Source organism: Anabrus simplex, chromosome 2, assembly GCF_040414725.1.
Source record: "Anabrus simplex isolate iqAnaSimp1 chromosome 2, ASM4041472v1, whole genome shotgun sequence".
NCBI lineage: Eukaryota > Metazoa > Arthropoda > Insecta > Orthoptera > Tettigoniidae > Anabrus > Anabrus simplex.
Window position 1 is genome coordinate 973,331,373 of NC_090266.1, and position 17,930 is coordinate 973,349,302.

Here is a 17,930-nt window from a genome sequence, read left to right on the forward strand (position 1 = left end):
CCTTGTGTGCCATCACCGTGTGGTCCTAATGCAGTTTGCAGAGAGCAGAACGGAGCGGGTTCCTGTACATGTCTACCTGATTATGTTGGTAATCCTTATGAAGGCTGTAGACCAGAATGTGTACTTAACAGCGATTGTACTCCGGATAGGGCATGTATTCGTAACAAGTGCAAAGATCCTTGCCCAGGCACATGTGGCCCTAATGCTGATTGCCAAGTTGTAAACCACTTACCATCTTGCAGTTGCCGTGGAGGTTACACTGGAGATCCATTTAGATACTGTAATGTCATACCTCAGCAAGGTGAGTATTATAGACCCTATTTCTTACCGTTTCCTTTATCTGTGACAAAGTATTGCAATCATCCAGGTATATTTTACTTTTTGTATTTATAGAACCAATACCAAAACCTGAGCCATGCAACCCATCACCTTGTGGACCTAATAGCCAATGTCGTGAAGTTAATGGGCAAGTCGTATGTTCATGCTTGGCAAACTACGTTGGAAGTCCACCAGGATGCAGACCAGAATGTGTTGTAAGCTCAGAATGTGCTCAGAATAGAGCATGTATAAACCAGAAATGTGTAGATCCATGCCCTGGGACGTGTGGAATCAATAGTCGTTGTGAAGTTATTAATCACAGTCCAATATGTAGTTGTCAGACGGGTCATACAGGTGATCCATTCAGTAGATGTTATCCTGTACCAGGTAAACTTGAAGAATTCATTCATTTAATAATAATAATAATAATAATAATAATAATAATAATAATAATAATAATAATAATAATAATAATATTACTTCTTTTCAGTTCTGCCAGAACCTCCTAAAGAAGTGAACCCATGTATTCCATCTCCATGTGGACTAAATTCAGTTTGTCAGACAATTGGGGAAATTCCGTCATGTTCCTGCATGGCATCATATGTGGGAAGCCCACCAAACTGCCGCCCTGAGTGCGTTATAAATTCAGAATGTTCCAGTAACCTGGCATGTTTGAAGGAGAAATGTAGAGACCCGTGTCCTGGTTCTTGTGGAGCTGGTGCACAGTGCAGTGTTATCAACCACACGCCAGTTTGTGTGTGTCCAAGTGGTTATACAGGAGATCCATTCACAAACTGTTACCTCAAACCAGTGATTGGTAAGAATAACTATCTAAATTTACCAAATATCTCTTAAACGTGGATTTATTGAATTGAATATGCTAGAATGATTTCTATTTGTATAATTATTTCAGCTAATGAGCCTGTTGAAACAGACCGCTGCAGTCCATCACCATGTGGTACAAATGCTCAATGCAGAGATGGAACATGTACTTGTTTACCCGAATATCAAGGGGATCCATACTCTGGTTGCCGGCCTGAATGTGTTCTTAGTACAGATTGTGATAGAAGCAAGGCTTGTATTAGAAACAAGTGTATGGATCCTTGTCCTAACACTTGCGGACAAGGTGCACGTTGTGATGTTGTGAATCACATTCCTATATGCAGTTGCCCTGAGGGAACATCAGGCAATGCTTTTGTAGAATGCAGAGCAGTTCCACGTATGTACCTTAAAAAATTATTACATCAATCTGTAGCAATCATTCATCAGTCTGTCATGGGTCTAATGTGGACATTCCTTTTGTTTAGCTCCTGTGGTGACTCAGCCATGCAATCCTTCTCCATGTGGACCAAACAGTCAATGTCGTGAAATAAATGGACAAGCTGTGTGCTCCTGTGTACCTGGTTTCTTGGGAAGTCCCCCATCTTGTCGACCAGAATGTGTGGTGAGCTCTGAATGTGCTCAGAATGAGGCTTGTAGTAATCAGAAGTGTCGCAACCCCTGCCCTGGTACATGCGGCATAGGAGCTCGATGTGAAGTGGTGAATCACAACCCGATTTGTAGCTGTCCATCACGATATACAGGAGATCCCTTTGTCAGATGTCACCCCATACGTAAGTATTTGTTGGAAATTCTGGTAGTGTCACATCTAAATTTCAATCATTTATAAACTACATCTTCCTCTTCTGTTCTATTTTACAGCGGATACCCCTATTCCACCACAGAACCCATGTCAACCATCTCCATGTGGCCCTAATGCCCAGTGCCAGGTTTCAGGAGATTCACCATCATGTTCTTGTCTCCCCGAGTTCCAAGGCACCCCACCCAATTGTCGTCCAGAGTGTGTGAGCAACAGCGAGTGTGCCAGTCATCTGGCGTGCATCAATCAGAAGTGCAGTGATCCATGTCCAGGATCCTGTGGTGCAAATGCTGAATGTAGGGTTGTCAGTCACACTCCAAATTGCATATGCCCATCAGGATACACTGGAGATCCATTTGCTTTCTGTCAAGAATATAAAAGTAAGATAATATCCCATATTATTATCCATGGTATAATTTGCTGTTTGTTGAACATACATACATCTCCTAGATGAAAAGCAGTCATGAGTTTAAGGATTGGACTGTAGAAAGTACTGTAAATTAAGATGCTTAGCCTCAATACCAAATTGTTGTAGCATCCCTTCACATCATAGCAATGTTGCACTAGACTATTGATAGTTATTTTTCATTGAAATAGGCATATATTATCCCATAATGTTCTTTACAGTATGTTTTTATATTTGCTGATTTTTTTTTTTTACTGTAGCACCAGTGAACCCCGAGAGAACAACACCTTGTGTGCCATCACCGTGTGGTCCTAATGCAGTTTGCAGAGAGCAGAACGGAGCGGGTTCCTGTACATGTCTACCTGATTATGTTGGTAATCCTTATGAAGGCTGTAGACCAGAATGTGTACTTAACAGCGATTGTACTCCGGATAGGGCATGTATTCGTAACAAGTGCAAAGATCCTTGCCCAGGCACATGTGGCCCTAATGCTGATTGCCAAGTTGTAAACCACTTACCAACTTGCAGTTGCCGTGGAGGTTACACTGGAGATCCATTTAGATACTGTAATGTCATACCTCAGCAAGGTGAGCATTATAGACCCTATTTGTTACCGTTTCCTTCATCTGTGACAAAGTATTGCAATCATCCAAGTATATTTTACTTTTTGTATTTATAGAACCAATACCAAAACCTGAGCCATGCAACCCATCACCTTGTGGACCTAATAGCCAGTGTCGTGAAGTTAACGGGCAAGTCGTATGTTCATGCTTGGCAAACTACATTGGAAGTCCACCAGGATGCAGACCAGAATGTGTTGGAAGCTCAGAATGTGCTCAGAACAGAGCATGTATAAACCAGAAATGTGTAGATCCATGCCCTGGGACATGTGGAATCAATAGTCGTTGTGAAGTTATTAATCACAGTCCAATATGCAGCTGTCAGTCAGGTTACACCGGTGATGCTTTTACAAGATGCTATCCCATACCCAGTAAGTTATTAAATGCATCCCTATGTGAAATGTGATTGGCAGTGTTGAAATATTTTCATCAGATACACTTTATTATTTTTTCATAATGCAGAGTGTGGTTTTTAATAGTTTCTTCTTACTTCCAGCTCCAAAGCCTACACCTCCATCGGAATACATAAACCCATGTGTTCCATCCCCATGCGGGCCATATTCAGAGTGCAGGGATATTGGCGGCTCACCTTCTTGCTCATGTCTCCCATGGTACATTGGAAGTCCACCAAGCTGTCATCCTGAGTGTGTGATAAATGCGGAATGTCCTAGCAATCTAGCATGCTTGAGAGAAAGATGTGTTGACCCTTGTCCTGGATCATGTGGTGTTGGTGCACAGTGTAATGTTATCAACCATACACCAATTTGCACTTGTCCTGATGGATATACTGGAGATCCATTCACCAGTTGCTATCGAAAGCCAGTACCATGTAAGAAATTTTATTATTGATATTATTTATGTTGCTGAATAAATTATTTTAGCAGAACAATAAAAGATAGTTCTGATCTATAAATCTGGAATCTTAAGGAGAATTAAAATAATAATATATATTTTTTAATTTTTTATATGTTACATAATAAATAATTATATTTCAGCTTTGCCACCTGAGCCTGTTAATCCATGCAATCCATCGCCTTGTGGTCCGAATGCCCAATGCCGAGATGGTACTTGTACTTGCCTGCCAGAGTATCATGGTGATCCATACTCTGGTTGCCGACCTGAGTGTATTCTTAATACGGATTGTGAGAGGAGCAAAGCTTGCATAAGAAATAAATGTTTGGATCCTTGTCCTACACCTTGTGGCCAAGGTGCAGAGTGTCACGTTGTAAACCACATCCCTTCATGTAGTTGTCCTGATGGTTTTGCTGGTGATCCATTCATACTTTGCAGAAAAGTACCTCGTAAGTTCAACTTTTAATTACAGTATATAGCTAATATACTATCAAGAGTGTGCTAGTTACTGGCTTGAATTTCTATCACCACAAATAATTTTAATTTGTATGTTTCACAATTTTGGAATTTATAATTATTAAATTACTAATACTGCTGATACTTTTGTCCTTCCTTAGCAATCATCAATGAAGAGCCCTGCAGTCCATCTCCATGTGGTCCGAACAGTCAATGCCGTGAAATAAATGGACAGGCAGTGTGTTCTTGTATATCTGGGTATTTGGGAAGTCCTCCATCATGTAGACCAGAATGTATAGTTAGCTCAGACTGTGCTCAGTCTGAAGCCTGTATCAATCAAAAATGCAGAAATTCATGTCCTGGAACATGTGGTCTTGGAGCTCAGTGTCACATGATCAACCATGTACCTATCTGCAGCTGTCCTATAGGATTCACGGGAGATCCCTTCTCAAGATGCTTGCCAATACGTAAGAAAAAGTTATAGACTATATATATACATTCATATTTGAATGAAGAATTCCAGCATTTCTTTTGAATATGAGAGTTTATATATGTATCATTTACTATTTCCATAGCACCACCTCTGCCTACACCTGCAGCTCCTCAGGATCCATGTCTGCCATCTCCGTGTGGACCACATTCTCAGTGCCAGGTCTCTGCAGATGGTAGTCCATCGTGTTCCTGCTTGGCTGGTTACATCGGCACCTCACCTAACTGCCGACCAGAATGTGCTGTGAACAGCGAGTGCGCTAGTCACCTTGCTTGCATCAATCAGAAATGTCAAGATCCATGTCTGGGCTCATGTGGCTCAAATGCAGAATGTCGAGTTGTGGCTCATATTCCCAACTGTGTCTGTCCAGTTGGGTACTCAGGAGACCCATTCACTTTCTGTTTAGTTCCACCACGTAAGAATTGCTTACCTGTTCATTACTATTATGTTACTGGGTATATGGTGAACCTAGAATTAGTTAGAATCAATTCAGTTTAATTACTAGTTTTACTCGTTTATTTTGCTTAAATATTGCTTAAAATGAAAACAGTAGTTTGTTCTTAGAAAGTAAATATAGAATTACGTATTTTAAAATAACCTCAAGCAAATGAGCAAGTCATATTCAATTATACTGTATGTACTGTAATCGGTGGTCACTATGTTCATGAATCAAGGAAGGAATATAACTTTCCTGCTGGTGTCATAGAATGTAATACAGTGGACACCCTCTTAACTGGCTGACCTGGTGAATAACGTTGCTTCCACTATCCCATGGATGCAAGCACCCACGCTGCCTTCCACTCTGCCGTGCTTATATACAAGATGCAATTTGTTTCATGTTGCTTATTGCTCACAACAGTGTATGCCATTTTAGACAGTTTATAAGCCTGATATGTTTTGACCTATTGTGTAAAACACATTAAATTAGAGTATAGTACTAAACATTGCTGTATAGACCCTTTATTTTAATACTACTGGCTTAACCAGCGTTGTTGTAATCCGACCAAAGGTCCAGTCCTGAGCAGGCCTGTTAAGACAGCGTCCACTGTATGTAGCTTACGATAACTGCAGAGCTAACACAGGTTATTTGCTTTTAACATGGTACATGGAGACTTGTGGTCAACAGGTATATTAAATATCATTATGCTACTCATTTTATTATTAACATTAGGCATAAGGTATACTCCTTGAAAATGTTGACTCCACTAGTTACTGGATATGGTAATGAGCATTTTAGTGACTCAATCACTTTAAGTACATCCATTTATAGAAGTGGAATTATTTAGAGGATATTCTACTGTAACATTTTATGCTAGTTGATTAGCAGTTTCAGGTTATTTTATCTTTGAAACTGTTCTTCAGATGGAGTCACTAAAATGAACATTTTATATAGAGGTGAATTTTGTTGTAGAAATGCTTATGTTAGTCTGGAAAAGGTATTAACCAAATATGGTTAGTGGTTCTTAACAAAAATAATTTTGACTGCTAAAATTCAAGTGGTTAATTATTATTATATATATTGATTTGGCCCCTCATTTCAGAGGTTTAAAACTGGGGTAATTATTTGCTTCTATGTTTTATTAACTTAATGGCTAATATTTGGTTCCAAGAAAATGAAAGCAGTAGACTTTCTGGGTAATTGACATGGGTGCCCATGTATGTTTCTGCAGAATAGGATTTGGTATTCTCTTACAGTTTTGGTATTGGTTCCATTTGACAACAGCAAAATAATTCAAATGATTTTGGATAATACAGTACTGCTTAACATACTGGGCTCCTGGCGTCATCAGATCTAGAGCTACTTAACTTTCTCCAAAATTGATGCTGATGGAGTGCTTTGGTCATGGGTTTTAGTTTATTTAATTTAGAATGTAGATTGTATTTAATGTTCTTGATGGTATTTGAGGTTTTATTGGTGACAAAATTAACCTGCAAATAAACTGCCAATTTGTGAATCAAGCCAGCTGTTTTCTAAATGCCTTCAAAACATGAAATTGACATGCATTTATACTTTTAAATTATAAAAGATTTACTTACCAATCATGATATAGCCTACTTTACATTTGTTTGGATTATTTCCCATTATCTTATAAAATGGCCCATTTAGTACTGGTATTGCATTTATCATTGTTTGAATAATTAGCTGGCCAGATTTACAAGTAAATAGATTCAAGGCTTATTAAAAGAGTATTCCAAACATATGATCTGTTATTGAAGGATAAGGGTGCACAGTTTCTGTTTCTAAACAGTAGTCCTGAATTTGTATAAATATCTATGCTGGATATATTATTATTATTTAAATAAAATGATCACATGTTTGACTGCTTACATTTCTAAAAATTATAATATAAGAAAAGTATTTCATTTAGATGTTACTCATGATCAGTAGAGTATTCTTGAAAGTTCATCCTGAAACTGAAGCTGAGCACAAAGTTGGGAATTTAGGAACGAATAACAGATTATGGACACATAATAAATGGTGAATTGTGTAAAATGTTCATCTTGGAACACAAGTATCTAGAGATATTAATTCTTTGACTTTTTTTGAGTGCTATACAATGTGTTAAGTATACTCTAGAAGAAAATATGCTGCATGGTTGCATGTTCCAGTTTTTACAGTCCAGCATGGTTATGGATTTTGTATGACCTATTTTTTTGTACTTGCATGTGCATCATATGTTTTTAGCTTTTGTAGTCCAGCATGATATTGCATTTTGCATGACCTATTTTTTTGTACTTGCATGTGCATGGCATGTTTGCAGTTTCAATGTTTACAGTTTTAGTCATAGCACTGCCTGCTCAGTAATTTTCAGTCTTCAGAATGTGTATCCATTGTTTTTGCATGGCTGATTTATGATCAATTTTTTTGTGTCTGAATTCACACAGTATTGACATTAAAGAATACAGCCTTATATATATGTATGTGATTTTAGAGTCAGACTAAAGTGGTATACACACTGCACACAATATTTTCCATCATGTCCTTTTTAACTATAGTAGAGTTTATATATTTTGAGATAAACAGAAGTCATCAATGTCAAATATAACTGAAAGCTATGATATTCTATTTTAGGTGTTTGCAGTTATTAGTCATGGATGATATGGCTACCCTTATAAATTCATGGGCCTAACTTAGCACAAGCTCCATTGCTTGAACACACCCTAACTTAACTGTAGTTTACTCTATAGTTGAAGAACAGAAGAAAAATTTGCATATTGTGTCAGCTAAGCTTTAAGGAAAATATTCCTAGTTCTTGAGCACATGGTTGTTACAGGAATTTTCCCTCTATATTTTAGAAGTATATTTGTGGAGGGATGAGGAAGGAGTGTATCCGAAGTATGCCCAAATCTCTCCTAGATAGCCCCCTGTTTATAAGAATAGAATGTTCCCTTGTTTACGATCCTCCTTATTTCAAGCAAATGGTAGTGTGTATTAAGTTCTAAAAAAACTCGCACAGTCCAAAATTGCACTTGAAGGATATTGATATAAAAAGACACAATTTAAAAAAATACCTTTTACTGCTATCAGCAAGGAAAAGAAAGCTGCTTACAAGACATAGTACCAGACATGCAGCACGGAAGATTCAGAAAGATACCGGGCTCTTATGGCCAGTGCAAAACGAGTTGTAGCAACTGCAAAAGCAGCACATTACAAAGTCATCTACGATGAGCTGGATAAGCCTGGTAGCACGAATAGAATCTACAAAATTGCCCACACTCACGATTGCGCCACACAAGATCTAGGTCATGTTATCAACATCAAAGACAGAAATGGGCTCCTCCTACAAAACAGACATGACATACTATGTCACTGAAAAGAGTATTTTAAGGATACATGCAACAAGGAGTTCCCTCATCCACCTCTACCTACAGCTGATCCCATCATGGCCACTATCACTACAGGAGAAGTGTCCACTGCCATCAACAAAATGTAGGTTGGGAAAGCGCTTGGTGCAGATGATATTCCAGCCAAAGTATGGAATCTTCTGAACGAACAAGGTGTATGCTTATGCCGTGTCAAGAAAACATTGTAGAAGACGTCCTCGGGAACAGTCAAGATTTTCTTCTGAAGACACGGAGCAAAGTTCTCTGTGAAGCGTAAAGAGTTTCACCCTGTTTTCTCGACAAGACATAAGCCCATATTATGTCTACAAGTACAGGCCGTGAAAGCATCAATGTTAACAAGGTTTAGTATGGCTTACTGACCACTTCAACAAGATTATTATGGAGGACACAGAATCCTAGGCCTGGAAGACCAGTGTCACAATTCCAATTTGGAAAGACATAAGAAATATACAGGATTGCTCAAATTATAGGGCAATCGCCTCTTATGCCATACTATGAATTTTTTTTATCTTGTTCTTGATGCGAGATTACAAAACATCATCACTTCTCATATAACCAGTGGCTTTGTTAAAAATAAGCAGAACAACAGACGCCATCCATGCACTTTGTCAATTGATGGAAGGATACCACGAGAAAAGGAAGTCAGTTCACTTGACCTTTCTTGATTTGAGAAAGGCATTCCACAGAATACCACATGATCTCATTTGGCTAACAATGAGACTACACAGTGTAGCTGAAGCCTATGTCAACTGGGGAAACTTCTCTACCGAAAGACCACAAGTTCAGAATAGTATGCAGCAGGAAAGTCTGGTACCTTCCATATCAATATTGATGTCCATCAAGGATCAGCCTTGTCCCCATTGCTCTTCATACTCTGCATGAATGCCATCACAAATGACATCCAGACTAGGCATTCATGGACATTATTATATGCGGAACGATGTCATGCTAGCTAACGAGACATGCGAGGGCCTTGAACAGCAAGTACAAGAGTGGAACATGTTCCTATAAGATTATGGGATGAAATTAAATCTGAAGAAGATGGAGTACCTGGAATGCGGTGATCAAACTGATGGCACGATCACTGTGGGTGGGGTTCAACTTAATAAAGTGACAGAGTTCAAATACCTAGGGTCCTGCATCACCTCAGATTGCAGTATGATTCCTGATGTCAAGACAAATGTCAGCGCCGCATAGATAAAATGGCACCAGGTTACTGGAATTCTGTGCAATAAGAAAATTCCCTTGCATCCAAAATCTAAAGTCTACCACACAGTGATTAGACCGGTGGCCCTTTATGTATCTGAATGCTTACCTACGACATTGAAGCATGAACAGATACTTCATGCAATGGAAATGAAGATGCTGCGGTGGTCCAGTGGCTTGGCTTGACTCGACTAGACCATATCAGGAACGATGCTGTGCAGAATAAATTCAAGATTGCCCTAATCACAGAGAAAATGCATGAACCATGTCTGCGATGGTATGGGCATGTACTCAGTAGCAGTGGGCAGTTGCAAAGACTGCCCTTTAACTGAATGTGGAGGGTCACCAATCTCGAGGGCAACCTCAAATACACTGGCTTGATAGGGTGAGAGATGACATGCAGCTCACCAAACTCGGCCCTTGGGATGCTATAGATCGATTGAAGTGGGGGAAACATTTCAAGAAGGCGGACCCCATATAAATGGGAAAATGCAAAGAAAATTTCTTCTGGTGGAGTTTGTAAATCAAGATCTGATTTACAAACATTGAGATTTTAATATTTTAACAATGACTCTCAAAATATAAAGTTTGTTACATGTGTATACCACCGCAGTCCCTTCTTAAGGGTCCAGTGATCTTAATGTTTTGCACCTTAAAACATCAATCACTGTCATAGTTTAATATCTTAATTTTGAAGTCATACTGTGTGATAAAATCCTATATAGAATATTCAGTGACTTGGTTTTTACTATGTTTGCAGTTGAACCAACCAAACCGGCTGTCCCTGGAGATCCCTGCAGTCCATCTCCATGTGGTTCTAATGCTCGTTGTCGTGTGGAGAATAAGTATGCAGTCTGTGAATGTGTGCCAGAATACCATGGCAATCCATACGAGGGCTGTCGACCAGAGTGCTTGGTCAGCTCTGACTGCCCAATGAACCAAGCATGCAACAGGAACAAGTGTCAAGACCCGTGTCCTGGAACATGTGGTGTGGGGGCTCTATGCTCTATTACAAACCATATTCCTATTTGCTCATGCCCAGAGGGTACATCTGGAGATGCTTTCCGTATCTGTCAGCCCATAGGTAAGTTTAAATAAATCTTATTTATTTTTGGGTCAAGTGTTAGCAAATTTCTGTTCAGGTTTTACTTCTTGAGTAGATTCTGACAGACCAACTTAAGTCAAGAACTCAATTTCAGTTTGACTAATGTGGACCTTGAATTATTGATCCTAATATCAAATTCTCAAAGTAATAACAAGAGGACATACAATTTAAATTTGGAGAATACTCTTTTTTTTAATGTGGGGCTAATGACATCAGCAGAGTATTGTGTATTCAAACTGTGAAGAGAGGTTTCCATTTCATCATTATTCTGCCACTCAAATTATTAGCAAGTTTTTGGTATTATTATTCTGTCTATTACTGCTCCTATCCCCAGGTGATTGTTTCAAGGAACATGTTGCACAAGGACTAAATGAAAAGGCTGAAGGAAACATAATAGAGGAAGAATAGAGAGTCGTGAAGAATGAGGTCAGTAGGGCTGCTGAAGAAAGGTTAGGAAGAAAGGGAAGATCAACTAAGAATCAACTGATAACTCAGGAGATACTAGACTTGATTGATGAATGACGAAAGTACAAGAGTGCAAAAAAATGAGGAGGCAGAAAAGAATACTGGCTATTAAAGAATGAAGTAGATAAATAGTGCAGGACAGCTAAGGAAGAATGGCTGAAAGAGAAGTACAATGATTTTGAATGTTGTATGGTCCTAGGTAAGGTAGATGCTGCATACAGGAAAATCAAGGAAACTTTTGGAGAAAGGAAAATGAAGCATATGAATATCAAGAGCTCAGATGGAAAACCACTTCTAGAAAAAGAAGACAAGGCAGAAAGATGGCAGGAACATATCAAACAGCTGTATCAAGGTAAAGACGTAGGTGATATGGTTCTGGAAGAAGAAGGGGCTGTTAATGCTAATAAAATGTGAGACCCAATTTTGAGGTCAGAATTCGACAGAGCCTTGAGAGACCTAGATAGGAACAAGGCACCTGGAATTAATGACATACCCTCCGAATTACTGACTGCCATAGGAGAAACCAGCATGGCAAAGATATTCCGTTTAGTGTGTAGGATGGAGGAGAAGTACCATCAACTTTTAAGCAGAATGTTATTATACATATTCCCAAGAAAACAGGTGCTGACAAGTGTGAAAACTACTGCACCATTAGTTTAGAATCTCACACCTGCGAATTTTTAACATGTATCATTTACAGAGGAATGGAAAAACAAGTTGAAACTGAATTGGGAGAAGATCAATTTGGCTTCAGAAGAAATGTAGAAACACGTGAAGTAATCCTGCCTTTACATCTGGTCTTAGAGGACTGAATTAAGAAGGATAATCCCACATACATGGCGTTTGTAGATCTAGAGAAGGCATTAGATAATGTTGATTGGACCAAGCTATTTGAGATTCTGAATGTGATCGGGTTCAGATACCGAGAAAGAGGAATTCCACAATCTGTACAAAAATCAGTCTGCAGTGAAAAGAATTGAGGGCTTTGAAAAAGAAGCAGCAATCCAGAAAGAAGTGAGGCAAGGCTGCACTTTGTTCTCCATCCTTTTTAATGTTTATATAGAACATGTGGTAAAGAAAATCAAAGAGGAATTTGGGGAAAGGAATCATATTCCAAAGAGAGGAAATCAAAGTCCTGAGATTGGCCAATGATAGTGTTATTTTATCTGAGTCTGCAGAAGATATGGAGAAATTGCTGAATGGTATGGACAGAGTCTTGGGCAAGAAGTACAAGATGAAAATAAATAAGTCCAAAACAAAAATAATGGAGTGCCGTCCAATAAGGTTAGGTGATGCAGGAAATATTAGATTTGGAAATTAAGTCTTAAAGGAGGTAGATTAATATTGTTACTTGGGTAGTAAAATAACTAATGACAGCAGAAGTAAGGAGGACATAAAATGCAGACTAGCACAAGCAAGGAAGGCCTTTCTTAAGAAAGGGAATTTGCTTACTTCAAACTTTAGAAAAAAGTTCTTGAAGACATTTGTTTGGAGCGTGGCATTGTATGGAAGTGAAACATGGATGATAACTAGCTCAGAAAGAAGGAGAATAGAAGCTTTTGAAATGTAGTGTTACAGAAGAATGCTGAAGGTGAGATGAGTAGATCTAATCATGAATGAAGAGATACTGAATTGAATTGGTAAGAGATCAGTTTGGCTAAATTTGATCAGAAGAAGAGATAGAATTATTGGACACATCTTCAGATACCTAGGACTTGTTCAGTTTGTTTTTGAGGGAAGTGTAGGCGGTAAGAATAGAAGGGGTAGACCAAGGTATGAATATGGCAAGCAAATTAGAACAGATGTAGAATGTAGTGGTTACATAGGAATGAATAGATTAGCACATGATAGGGGGCATGGAGGGCTGCATCAAACCAGTCTGTAGACTGATGACTCAAACAACAACAACAACAACATCTCCAAGTAAGTTAAAGCACTCAATTTAAATTTCACTTCATATTTCATTCCACATGTTTCAGGGATAAACATTTGTCCCTATGGTCTATATTCTATACAGAATTAATGGTACCATGCTGGTAATTGTAAGTTTTAAAGTTATGTAAAGCATTGAAATGCCTATCTACAGCTGAGCTTTGTTCAGAAAAATATATCATCACTAGTTTACAATAAGCAAGCAAGCAATCAAACTGATAAAAAGGGGAATCTGTGTATGTTGGTGATTTATATTAGACAGTAGATTCACATCACCCCTTATTATTGAGGAACTTCTATTTTCCACACCACTCAAGAGAAGGTATTTTAGATTATAATATAAATAATACTGCATATTACTGCAGACAAAGACTTGAGCCTGTCTAGTTACTATATCTTCCTCATGTTAAGAATAGGTATTTAAAGAATATCAATATTATTATTATTATTATTATTATTATTATTAATATATATATTATACTAGCAAGATACCCATGCTTCGCTACGGTATTATACTGAAATTTATAATTGAATGCTTAACATTTTATATATAATCTGCCAAAATTCGTGATCTGACTCGCTTTCTGAGAGAATCCACCAAAATTCGCGATCTGACTAGTTTTCTGAGAGATTACAGCGAAGTTCGTCCCATTTTTCAATCTTTCTTTCCAGCAATCGATTTCGTACTTCCCAGGCTAGGTCCAGGTATTCCCCCCAAAATGTCAACATCTCTGCCTTCATAACTTCACCAGATAATTCATTGTGAAAAGTGGATGAGAGAAGTACAAGCTATTTCTCTTGGAGAGGCAGGGAAAAAGTTGAAAATATCTCCAAATCCATAATTACCACTAAATTCGTTCTTTTAATTAGATTTAAGACTCAGCTACCACCAAGCAGTAGTTCGGCAACAAATCAGTTGCTAGTGATAATGAACAATACCAGTTATATGTTACAATTTGAACCAGATAATGGTATAATTAGTCTGAGAACTTAATGATGTGGAGATTTATTCACATCATATCATCCATCTGATTGGGTTCTAGGTATGCGGAAAATGCATTAAAGCATCATTGATACAAATAATTTTGTCATACATCACTGATTTTTTTTGTTACTGTCAGAATCCACATTTTTCTGACATTCTTCAATTATTGTTGTGTAGTTAGTCAATAATGGAGTATGCTTAACACACAGCCTTCTCCTGTTTGAATATTATCACCCCTAATTGCTTTCAGCAAGAGTATCGGTCTTTGTAGGGTCGCAGTAATATGGATAAATTCATTGCCTGTAATATCCGTTGGGTATAAGCCCCTTAAGTTTTGGCGGGACAAGCACAAGACATTTGCCACATAATGAAGGCATCACAAAGCTTTCCATTCTGTGATGTTCATCTCCTTTGCCTCTGGCTCCATGACTAAATGGTTAGAATATCGGCCTTTGGTCTAAGGTGTCCCGTCTTCACAGACAGGCAGGTCACCTATAAGGTTTCAACTTCTCCAGTGGCCATATGACAAAAAAAGATCTCCTTTGCATCTCTCTCTCACTTATAATTAGCCTTGTTGAGCTGGAGCTTTATTTGTACAATTTATGATTTCCTCAGTAATGTTGTCATTAAAAATATTGAATCCAGACCTGCAGTACTGTACATCATTTATATTCATTGCCAAACCACTAACCTTGTAAATATCGCTCCAGTGATTATTTTGAGCCGTAGTTCTCATGTTTTGCAGTGAGCAGTGATTATACCATCTTCTGATGTTATCTTCATTAAGAAAGAATCCCTTTTGACCCTTGCTTACATTATAAATTAAAACCATTTGTAGTTCATTGCAATATTGTTTACTTTTTAAACATTGATCACTATGCATTACAATCTTATCTTTCTGATCATATGATGTGCCTCCATCATCTGATTCATCTGCAGTTTTTGCAAGCAAATCTTTTATTCATTCTTGCTTTTGTGAATCCATCTTGCAAGAGAAAATATAAGAAAGGAATCTTAAAATTTTGACTTGATTGGAGAAGACTTTGATTAACAGTTAAAAATGTGTTCAGCTTTATCTATGAAGCCAAATATTATTCACTTATTAGCTGCAGACAGAATTTTTCTCTGGGTCAAAGAAATAAATAGCTATTGAGGTATCTTATATTACATGTCCTTTACAGTACATAAAATATAACTTACCAATAGTTAGTTATTGTTAGACCGGGCAAGTTGGCCATGCGGTTAGAGGCACGCGGCTGTGAGCTTGCATCCGGGAGATCATGGGTTCGAATCCCACTGTCGGCAGCCCTGAAGATGGTTTTCCGTGGTTTCCCATGTTCACACCAGGCAAATCTGGAGCTGTACCTTAATTAACGCCACAGCCGCTTCCTTCCAACTCCTCTAGGCCTTTCCTATCCCATCATCACCATAAGACCTATCTGTGTCGGTGTGACGTAAAGCCACTAGCAAAACAAAAAGTTATTGTTAGAAAATTTCACTTACAAATAATTCATAAAGAAAATAGTGTTGGACAGAATGTAAAAATGTAATGAAGAGTAGCACTGCTGAATTCCAGATAGGGTGATTCCACATGAACAAGGGTCATGTATCATGCTAGAGAGAAGAGTAAAATAGGAAGTGCTGTTTCATACAGAATAGACATACAATTAATTAATGGTTAAACTCCTTTTTGCTCTCCATTTCTTGATCTGAATCTCTAAGCTGTTGTATAAAACTGTATCTTGCAAGTGTAGTCTTTTTACTATCACATGTTATGATTACTATAGGTATTATTCTTCAGAGTGGACTTACTGGATTCTTTCTTTGTTTTCTTTAGCTATTCTCCCTGAATCCAACCCCTGCAATCCATCTCCATGTGGAGCTAACACACGTTGCCATGCTGTTAATGGCAATGCACTATGTGAATGCCTGCCAGGTTATCAAGGCACTCCTGATGGTAGTGGTTGTCGACCCGAGTGTGTTTTAAGTTCAGACTGTACACGGGACAAGGCATGTGTCAACTCCAAATGTGTGGATCCCTGCCCAGGTATATGTGGTTATGGTGCTCGCTGTATCACTATCAACCATAGCCCAGTATGCAGCTGTCCAGAAAACACCATTGGAGACCCATTTACTGAATGCAAGGAGATTAAAGGTACGGTTTAGATTTATTTAAGACTGTACATAACTGCTTCCAAAACCTTCATTTATTTTAGCCATATTCCTATTTACTGTTGACAGAACCTACATTGAAATGAAAGTAGATCACTTGATTCCTCAATATATTGCATTTTTGTGAGTGATGTCTAATAAGAACAATAATTTTGCCTTGCAAATTACCTAGTTCCATGAAAGTTGTCAATGGAATGTTTGGTGTCAGTTTGTCATCATTTATTATTGGTTTGTTGACACAACCTTTTTTATTCCTTCTTTTTTTTAATGCTTTATAATATGAGATTATGCATTCCTTAAAAAGTCATTTTATCGATATTTTCATAACTTTGCTTCTAATAGTCAGCATTATTCTGGTTATAGTTGCAATAAGAGCATTAAACTGAGGATATGCAAGTTATATATATTGGAGTTCATCAAGCTTCCTGGAATGGCAGCAATAATTCATAATTTGTGGAAAGAATTTAAAATTTATATATTATTATAACTTTTTTAAAAAATGTTTCTAGTATCTTACCTATACTGAATTTAACCAATTCTCCTGCAATTACGTGTATGTGTGGAGGAAAGGGAACTAGGGTAGAGTGTTATCAGGAATTAAGTTAAGGCAGATGTTGAGGAAAATAGAAGGGAGGGAGGAGGGTAAGGAGAAGGTGGTAATTTTCCATGTTGGTACCAATAAAGTAAGACAAGCAGGAATAGGTACTGAATAGTTAAGGGTTGTGTGGTGTCTGGTTACAGCAGCACAAAAAAAGTTTAAGGAAGCAGAGATTGTTACCAGTAGAATACTGTTTAGGAGGGATACTGACTGGAGGGTAATTGGGGATTTAAATGAGGCTATGGAATGGGTATGTGGGAAATTGGGAGTTAGATTTGTATATCTTCGCTCAGATGGCCCGCACTTGAACCGCAATGGTACATATAAGTTACAGAGTTTGTTTGGAAGAATTAAAGGGAGATACATTTAGCGTAACAGTGTGGACTAGAGAGCAGTAATGACAGTACAGGAAGCATGAAGTCAAGTAAGGATGACATAAAATTGTTAGTGTTAAACTGTAGAAGTACCTGTATTGTAAAGAAAGGAATAGAATTAAGTAATTTGATAGAGATATATATTTACCAGATATTGCAATAGGAATTGAATCGTGGCTGAGAAGTGATATTATGGATGCGGAAATTTTCTCATGGAACTGGAGTGTTTATTATAGAAACAGATTAGGAACAATAGGAGGGAAAGTCTTCCTACTGGTGAAACAAAAAAGAAAAGAATTTGTAAGATACGAAAAGTTAAGGATGAGGAACATGAAATTCTAGATGTAAGACTTATCTGTAAAGATAACAAGCAACTTGATTGTTTTGGGGTGTATAGACCTGGTAAGGCTGGTGTTGACGCTGGTGCAGAATTATTTGATAAGATAATCAGCTATGTGGGGAATGA

The 17,930-nt window shown here is 37.9% G+C and overlaps 1 protein-coding gene across 1 annotated transcript in view; it reads left to right on the top strand.

Annotated features, from left to right (window-relative positions):
• The window catches only part of dpy (dumpy), a 562,668-nt gene that overhangs the window by 497,219 nt on the left and 47,519 nt on the right, over nt 1-17,930 (top strand). Inside the window, 5 exon segments of the mRNA XM_068226068.1 lie at nt 394-705; nt 952-954; nt 2,020-2,337; nt 10,594-10,917; nt 16,158-16,475. Of these exon segments, the coding sequence (XP_068082169.1) occupies nt 394-705; nt 952-954; nt 2,020-2,337; nt 10,594-10,917; nt 16,158-16,475 (1,275 nt within the window).